Source organism: Parus major, chromosome 1 (assembly GCF_001522545.3).
Source record: "Parus major isolate Abel chromosome 1, Parus_major1.1, whole genome shotgun sequence".
In the NCBI taxonomy this organism is placed as follows: Eukaryota; Metazoa; Chordata; class Aves; order Passeriformes; family Paridae; genus Parus; species Parus major.
Window position 1 is genome coordinate 8,582,609 of NC_031768.1, and position 9,647 is coordinate 8,592,255.

At 46.2% G+C, this 9,647-nt stretch overlaps 1 protein-coding gene across 1 annotated transcript in view; it reads right to left on the reverse strand.

The window, feature by feature from the left end:
* Positions 1 to 8,416, reverse strand: part of LANCL3 (LanC like 3) — a 35,872-nt gene extending 27,456 nt beyond the window's left edge. The window contains exon 1 of the mRNA XM_015639025.1: positions 7,819 to 8,416. Within this exon, the coding sequence (XP_015494511.1) occupies positions 7,819 to 8,367 (549 nt within the window). The 5' untranslated portion in view covers positions 8,368 to 8,416. The remainder of the gene's footprint in view (positions 1 to 7,818) is intronic.
* Between the last annotated feature and the right edge of the window lie 1,231 nt (positions 8,417 to 9,647).

Here is a 9,647-nt window from a genome sequence, read left to right on the forward strand (position 1 = left end):
GAGGGACTGGAAGCATCCTGTGAAGAAAAAAGATTAGCCACACAAAATAACTAAATGCCTTGGACAGACAGAAGGTGTATTTATCTGCCTCATTTTTTATCCTCCCAGATAATTCAATGCTATCAGACATCCATTCCATCTCACTCATGATCCACTGTTCTTCAACAAGAGATACCAAGCCATTAAAATGAAGAATTCAGGAATGCTGATCTACTGCAAAAATAGATTTATGGTTCTCTCAGACATCAAAATATACTGAGCTGAGAAACACCAAATGACTCAACCACAGCTTGGACTGCTATTAAAATACTTTTTGATCATGTTTGCCTAAAATGAAACAGCTATTTTAATTATTTTGCCGTGGTACTCCAGCTCACTAACTATCAATTGAAAATAAGCCTACAACATAGATAAGAAATAACTGTTTTTGACAAGATATCATCCCTGAGCTCTGCTGTAATGGACTGGACAGAAGGTTACACAACATCACTCGGTGCTTAATCTCATGCTTGTCAATAGTCAAAGAATTCCCTGCCATGACAGACACAGACAAAGACATATTTTGACAGATCATCTTATCAAAAATAGTGACCTAATTGCATATATTGAATTCCATTTTTTAAAAAAGGGGTAGAATAGAGAAGTTGGGTGACAGCAGGACCATGGGACTTGCCCATCTTGATTGGCTCCCTGAGCCTCTCAACAGAGCTTCAATACTGCTCCGAGGCAAGGCTGAGAACCTGCTCTGCAATCTTTACACAGCCTGCCAAAGGGGCTGTAGGCTGATTTTAAACCTGTCCAGCTGAATTAACAGAGAAAAGTGGGATCTACTGATTTAATGAAGACAAGACAAAAGGAGTGGATCTTTTTTACATCTGCACCCTGCCAGTTGTGGTGCATCACTGTGCTACACCTTTACATAAAAATCTAATGTTCTAACAAGGTGTATTAAATGGCCACAGAGGAACTTACAGATTTACTTTTATTCCTCTATCTCAGTGTTGTGAAGTACTGAGAATGTTATTACAAAGTAACTGTTGTCAGTCTGGTGCTCTTTTCTTCCTCCCTCGTGCAGCTCAGTCCTTCATATTCCTGCTTCTTTAGCTTGGTACCAAAGTAAAGTTTACTAACAGCGTTACTGTTTAGGTTACACATTGATTTATAGTATTATATGCACGTAACAGGAAAATATCAGTGTCAGAAGTACAGCAGTGTTTGTGAAAAAGCCTGTATTTGCTTCCAGACATCAGCAGTTTTCTCAGTCATTCCTTAAAGAAAATATGGAATATAACACATAAGGCTGTGCTCTGATTTGTAAGCACTGAATGTGATGACAGCTATTTTTGTAAATGTATGAGCGTATGCTAAGAGAATATGGGGACAGAAGAGTGACAAACAAAAAACAAGCAGACAAAAATAGTAATTTTCCTTAACAAAATGTAGCTTACTCCTCTGCTTGTCCTCTTCTCCCTGTGTTTACTGTTCTGTTGAACTTTTACCTTCTTCTAAATTGAGTACATTGGCCATCAGATTTCCACCAGTCTGTCAAAGAACTTGATTTTAGTTTCAAATCACCCCTACTCTGGGGACTACATTGTTTCTTGCTTTTTTCCCTTCAGCCTTGAGTTCTGCTACCCCCTGCACCTTTCCATTTTTCTGTTTTTGCCAGCAACTAGTTCTTTTGCTTTTTAAATAATTTTTAAATTATCTCTTTCTTTGCCTCTCTGTTCAGCCTCTGTCAAACATCTTTTTTCCCCATGTCTGCCTGTCTCTGCCTCCACACACTCCACCTCATAAGCATGTTTGATATGCACACTCTTCCTTTCTGCTGTGTCATCCAGTGCTACCTGTGAGTTAACACAGCTAACTGTGGCTTTTGGTCCTGTGTAAGAACCAGGCAAAAAAACCATGAGGGGAAAACATCAGTGTCAAATATTGCTACCTGTAGAAACACAGTAATGTAATAAAGTTCTTTGGTGTACGCATAAAATACAACACACAAAAATCTGAAAACCCAAGGCAATAAAGTGTGCCACCAAAGTGAGCCCAAGTAACGAATGCTGTGAAAAACAGCGGCTCCCAGCCCTGCCCTGCACCTCCCTGCCAGAGAGATGCCCTTCTTCAAACAATGATGGCTCCAGATGCTTCCAGAGATTCAGGCACCAGACACACTCCACAGGTCCAAGTAACTGCCCAGCACCTTTCCACAAACACGCCCTCATTTCAGTTCCTCTGCTTTGTTCTGCAGCTCTCACCTTCAAGCCAGAGGCAGCGCTGCAGAGGGCAGGGACCCTGCCTTCAACACCTCTGCACCGACCAGCTCCAAAGAGTGACCTCAAAGATCTCCATGGGGAAAATGAGGAAGGTGACCGAACTAACAAAGTTTAATAGTTAAATGCTGGCATATGAAATTTAAAGGAGTCAGGAGAAGGATGGGGAAGTAGAGATCTATTCCAGATACAAGAGATGCCTCTGCATAAATATATTTCCATTTTCTTAAAAAAAATGTCTCTTACTATAACATCAGTATTACCACCTGGGCTGCTTTTTCAGCAGAAAGATGCTGCTGCATAGGCAAAAGTTCTCCAACAGCACAAAGAGGTACAGAGACACAGCACTGCTTTTGTACAGAACTGTCTTTTTAATACCGCTCTTCAGCTATAAGTGGTTGAAATCCGTATTTCTGCAGCAGAATACATAACTTATGTCACTTAACTTATGTCAATCAAACCTCCAATTTCAGCAGGATCCAGTCCGTATTACAGTGGTTTTTTTGCTGGCTGGTAAACAGTGCACTTGAAATTCAACATTTTCAAGCTCTGGTTTTCTACTTTTAGTCTACAGCTGAATATTCAGGGTCCACTGCATTGAACTGAATCCAGCCATTATCAAGATGTTCCCATCTCCCAATCTGAAGGCTGTTAAAATAAAAAAGACGCGCACTGGCTTGCTGAAGAGAAACAGAAAAATGCTGAAATGTACACCTGAATTATTTCAGGTTCCTTAAAAAAAAAAATCCAGATTCTAATAATTCCCTTTGTTTTACAGTTTACTTTAGAAAAACATGGTTTTCAATGGCTGGTTTAAATTCATCAATTTAAGCAAACCAATGCAAAATTTATCCCCTGTGTGTAATTTTGGAAACCATGGCTAGGAGACTGTACATTTAAAAGAGGCAGGCTAGAATAAAAAGATTTTATCTTTACTGCTAACTCATTTTAATTCTCTGGCAAAAAAAGACATCCTGGCTGTGTAGTGGCCTGTGTGAAATGAAATAATGAAATCAGCACAGTCCCAGCTAGCACCACAATATCAGACATTTCAAACACCACAACGTTTCATATAAACTGGCAAATTGTTCCACAGAGAGAAAGGACTTTAATGGCCACAGTGAAAGAATGAAATCTCACCTCAAAGGCCAACCCTCCCCTTTCAGGTGCAGGTGAGATTAAAAGCCTGACACAGGGATTCTGCACTAGGCACTTGGAGGAGCATCAGTTTTGTGGGTATTTTGCTGCTCTCCCTTCGAAGATCTTCAATTTGTATACCTTTCAGAAACACTATGTTCAGCATTAATACATCTACATTCCACGTTAAAGAGTTGCAAATGAACATGTTCTAGGCAAGACTCAGAAAGATTCTTCCTCTCACAGTTTCCAGTTTTCTCCTAAGAGATTGAAAGAAAAGGAAAAAGTGGAGCAAAGCAGTCTACAATAATGGTCTTTAAACACTCACTGACTATCTGAAGGGAAGGCTCTAAGGAACCAATAACATCATCTAGAACTGTCTGAGGAGCTGAAAGAAAACAGTTTTCATTCATTTGTATCCAGAATATTACAAAATACACACTGGTTGGACCCAGTTCCACACACTGCAACATCCATCCATTCCACTGCCTTTTAAAATAACACCTGACCCTTCCCTTGCTCTGGCACCCAGATTCCAGACATCCCACAGCAGTTCTGCTCCTGCTTTTGTACAGAACTGGTGTACTCGTTGAGCTTGATTTGCAACCTCCTGAGGTCCAAGACTAAAGAGGCTCTGGTGACAAATGGCAGCCAGGATAAGAATGGTTTTCAGCAGGGCCCTACACTCAATGAGGTCCTGCTAGAAAGACCATGGCCCTTTCTGGGCCATATGACAGAATATCAGAATATCAGAATTGTGCACACTCTGACAGGATAACACCCCTGGAAACGCACACCAGCTCACGACCTAGCACTATCTGGAAAAGGAAACTGAGATGTCCCTCTGCCACAGAGACAGGAAGCTTAACCACTGTGCTATGAGAGCCTCTACAGGCTCTTGAGACACCCCAGTGCCTCAGTCCTGGAGGAAACAGGTTTGGCCACGTTGCTGCCACAGTGTGCTGTTTCACCCTGTCACCCCTGCAGCTGCAGCAAGGGTCTCTCACAGGGTCCCCAAAGTCTTTTGGAACCAGGGTCTCCAATGGAATCACAGCACAGGCTGTGCAAAATGCTGCCCTGTCTCCTACAGTGGAAATCAGTTGAGCCCATCCATACAGTCAGTTATTAAAAGATAACCCAAGCTGTGCTAAAAGGCAGCAACATCTTTAGCAGATGGTAATACAAGGAGCCACTTGAACTTCCGTACCTTTTCCTCTGTCATCTGACAGTTACATTGCCAGAAGGGAGTGCAACGACCATGGCACACCATGCTCCATCAACCACGAAATGGGACAGAAGCACCACAGAGAAAAATCGAGGAGAGGATAAAATATCATCCAAACAGAGGGATGGGACCACCATTTTAACTGTCTTACTGCTGTTTGCCCAAGCAGAGAGTGAGTGAAGGTAATTAAAAGCAGGACTGACAGATTTCCCCAAGGACACACAATGAACCAACTACAAGCATTAGAAAAAGACGTACTTAAGAGAGAATAAAAGAAAATTTTTCCCTCTGAATGGTGAAAACACAGCAGTAAAGGACAGCTAAAGTACATTCACCTTATACAAATGACACATTTCTTCTGCCAAAACAATATTTTATCCCTCTGTGTCTGGGATGCACTGACTGCAATATACTGGAAATTAAAGAAGGGATGAAAATAAACATCTTTCCTAATGCACAGTGCATCATGAAAGTCAAATCCTGTTAAGCCTTGACTGCTGAAGTAATCCTTACTCATGCAAAAAGTCCCAATTAATTAATCAGGGAAAAATGCTGTATTAGCCTAAAAATCTGAAAACCAGCTGGATGCAAATGCTTTTTTCACATGAGGTCGGTGTTATCCAACAGACTGGATCCATCAGGACAGTCCATTAACTTCACGAAGAACATGTGGAGCTTAAAGACACCAGGAATCTTTAGCAAGAAATTGAAGTATTGAGGCAAAACATCCGAGCTAAACTTGAGTTTGCTGAAATAAAGCTGTCTCCTTCTGTCCCTACCTGGATTAAACAAAAAACAAACCCAAGACATAAATTATAGAATTCCCTCAAAAGGTTTTTTTCAAGGACAAGTGATTTCTCATATATAGGTCACCATTTGACTCCTTCAGAGGAAAAATCCATGCGGGCTGCAGCGGCTGTGTTTCAGTGTAAGGAATGGATTTCAGTTTGTGCTGGAAATATTCGCTCAGTGTCCTCAAAAAAAAAAAAGCACAAAAAAAAAAGCACAAAAAAAAAAAAAGAACGTGGGTAACAAGAAAACATGCTGCAATGAGCCATGTGAGGCTGTGCACAATCAAATTACAGGAGGTAGCATTTTCCAGCGGTTCGAATCACAAGATATTGCTTCTATTCTGGGATGTACCTGGCTTACAGTTTGACCTTGAGTAATAAATGACATGAACTCTCTCTGGGCATCCCTTTCTTCATTTGTAAAAAGATGCAGCGTTTGGTCTGGCAATGTACTAATTAAAATAATTCTGTAGTAGGCTGGGAATATTTATCAAAGGACACAAATTTTGCTCAAGCTTGAGTACATACAGACTAGAAATCATAATTCTCCTCACAAAGAAGCAAAATATTTCAGTTGCAAGTTCTTTAAAATCTTTATTAAAATTAAAAAGTTTAATTTGATTTTATTAATGATTAATGGTGTGCTTTGTTTCTTGCACTATGGATTTAAAATTATGATGTATTTGACAGAAGAAATAATACTATAGAAGGACGTTAGGTAATCAATTAAAACATCAGCAAGGGGTCACAGGATACATTTTTTTGGCAAAATAGCAATTAACCCATCTGCTAAATAGATTCCACAGTAAGTGCATACCTGTGCTTATCTGTAGGGATGTTTAACTCTTTACAGCTGTGTTTAGCACAATTTTTCACCAAGCAAGCAAATAAAGGAGAGCTCTCCCATTGCTCATGCTGCCTGTGAGAGGTGACTGCACCCACTCTCCCGACTGTTTAGCAATTGCTCTCAGGGATGTCAGCCAAATGGAAAAAGCATTAAATAAAGCAGTAGAGTGCAGAATACCACCTCCTCCTGCTGGAATGTCACAACACCATCACAAGCACTGACACACTTGTGTGCTGAACACACTTGCCCAGTGCAAATGGAACCAACAGGGATGGCTTCTTCATGAGAAACCATCCCTTCAGGCAGGTGCTGCTGCACAATGGATTGTGATGTGTCTACAAAACTTTCCTGCCATGGAAAAGGCCATCAAAATGAAGAGTTTGGTTATGTTATGGTTGCAAATAACAGAACCATGTTTATGGTTATGACTGTCAGACAATCCTGTACAAAGTAATAGCAGGCTTGGTACACTACTTGAAATGCTTAGTGTGGTTACAGATTCTAGCTCAAGGCAATCACAGTATTTAACTGACTTAACATTCTTCCTGGCTTCTCTGGATACCCTCAAGCCTCCTGAGACCTCCATTAAGTGAATTTCCTCAGACTCCAATTGCAATGACTGGTATTGGATGGGGCAGAGCCACTGGTTTTTACATCATTTATTTACTTATAAATACATCTTGCTTCCTCTCCTGGGAGGGAAGAAAGCCAGAAGCATATGAACTTGCAAATCAGTGATTAACCGAGGAAACACAGATTGGACTTGACAAGAGGACAGGGCAAAAAAAATCTACCAACTGCCTGCTCAGATACCACACTGACCACTTGGTAACAATCACCACAGCAAACACAATCAGTTGCAATAGTTACTATGCCATAATCAGTGGAAGCTCTGAATTGTCAGCTGAACTGTACTGACAATGACAATGTCCTGGGGTAAAGTCCCGACTACTGAATCAAACACTGTATTGAACCATAACCACATCTCATGCTTACAGCAAGAAATCCCTGCTCTCATTCATGAAAAGCACCAAAATACACGGCCAGAATTCCAAAAGTCTGTATGCTGGGGTTAGCAAGACCAAATGCCTCTGAAAATCTGGTTCCTTGCTTAGAAATTATAGCACAGCACCGCTTAGTATTACAGGGTTCCTCACTCTGTTTTATTCATGCTATTTCTTTTCTCACCCACTTCATTTTACGGAAATACTCTTGAAAAGCCCGGGGTGGCTTCTCAAGTAGTTCACCACCCGGCAACCAACAACTGATGCTTTCGGTGTGTCCCGGGATGCAGGGCTCCGCTCCACAGCCGGGACCCCATCCCGTTCCCTCTGGCCAAAGCCGCATCTTTTCATTGAGGGGAGGACCGCTGAGGAGGAACAGCTACCAGGGAATTCGCTCCCAGGGGGCTCTGAAGCTGGTCCCCGAAAGTGCGAGCTGCAGACAGCCGCGGCACGGCTGCGTGCCCCTCTAGCACCGGGGGCACTGTCCCGGCCCGGGGGAAAGCCGCCCCAGTGACCGCCCCCGCTGCCCCCGGCCCGCCCTTACCTCCATGCCCAGCCGCTGCTTCAGCACCAGCGCGGCGCACAGGTACCCGGCGCGGCCCACGAACAGCTCGTCGGAGCCGCACTCGAGGAAGGAGAGCGGGGCGCACACCTCGCTCAGCTCCCTGAACTTGCCCAGCGGCCGCGCGTAGTCGGGCAGCCCCAGGGCGCGGTAGACCAGCGCGGCCACCGCGTACACCCCGGCGCCGCCCAGCAGGAAGGCGGCGCGGGTGTCGGCGTCGGCCTCGCCGCATCCCTCCTGGTAGCGCAGGCAGGCGTCCACGACGCGGCGGGCGGCCCGCAGGTACGAGTCCCGCGACGGCGCGAACAGCGGGCACTGCGCGACGTGGTACAGCATGTAGGCCACGCCGGCCACGCCGCCGTACAGCCCGCCCGGGCAGCCGCGGGGGCCGCCCAGGGGCGGCAGCTCCCGCAGGATGCGCTCGATGGTGGCCGTCACCAGCGGCACCGCGTCCCGGTCCCTGTCCGGCGCCGCCGCGGGGCTGCCCGGGTAGTCATCGAAGCGGTTGGCGAAGCAGCGCTGGCTCTCCATCCCCCGCCGGCGCGGCCGCTCTGCGCAGCGGGGAGCGGCGGGCGGGAGCTGCCGGCCGAGGGGGCGGAGGGAGCGCGGGGAAGGCGGGCGGGGAGGCAGCGGAGAGGCGGGAAAGGGGCGCTCCCGCTGCCGGACGGGGCGGGCGAGGCGCTGCTGCCGAGGCGGGGGCGAGGGCGATGGGCGATGCCTGGGCGATGGGCGATGCCTGGGCGATGGGCGATGCCGGCCGGGAGCCCCGGCGGAGCCGGTCCGGGTCCAGCACAAGGCGCTCAGTGCCCGCCCAGCGCTCCTCGCCCGCCGCCGCCGCCCCACCTGCGCTCGGCGAGCGCTCCTCGGTGGCCGCCCGGGGTGGCTGTGGCGGACCCGGATCTCCGGACCGCCGAGCTAAGACACGCGAGGGACCGACCCGGTTCTGGTGTCCGGCTCGTCCTGCCGTGGGAGCTTTTCCTTCACACAGGGAAGCCGGTGCACCGCCTTTGCCCGACCCGTCTGTGCATCCCTGAGGAAAAAGGGTTAATTGGGTTTTCCATCCTCCCCCGCTCCGCTGCTATCAGGGATGCTGCCATTTGGCTCAGGGATGAATGCTGGGTCTGCTGGAGAGATCCAGGGGCTGGAAGGGTGGCCGGAGAGCTGCTGAGTTATTCCTGGCTGAGGAAAGGCCCCTCGGGGGCTGCTGCAGCCAAAGCTGAAGGATGGAGCCAAATCCAAACAAGGGCAGCCCGAAGCCAATTTACATGGGAAGCTACTCAAGTCCCCAGCAGACCAGCGGTGGCACAAGGCCATTTTTGGCCCCTTTCCTTCATGCATAAGCCAAGCAGAGCTTATGAGGAACAGAAAATTTAGGTCACTGAATAGATTCCACTTAAAAGAAAAAGCTAAAAAAAAAAAAAAAGGAAAATCTTGAAGTACAGATTAAGAGTAACTCTTTCATTATACAAATACACAGTTGTCACTTCTGCCCCTGATGGAGTGAACTTCTGCACTATAAGTGAATTTCTCATCAAAGATCTGTGGTTTATGGGTGCCTGGTAATCTCTGGTACTTTCTCTGGACATGCAGACACAGTAATTGAGGGCCTTCCCAAGGAGAGGTGGAAGGTACAGCTTGCTGGAGGCTCCAGGCAGTAACCAGCAGCTGGCACAGCAGTAGCAAATACCAGAGCACTGTTCTTTGGACACTGAAAGACCTTTCTGAAGTTGTGGTTGGCTTCTCTCAGCTTCGTGCTGGCTACTTGTTTCATCCAAGTACCTTCAACCCTGTGCAGTTCCTCACTTGCATTT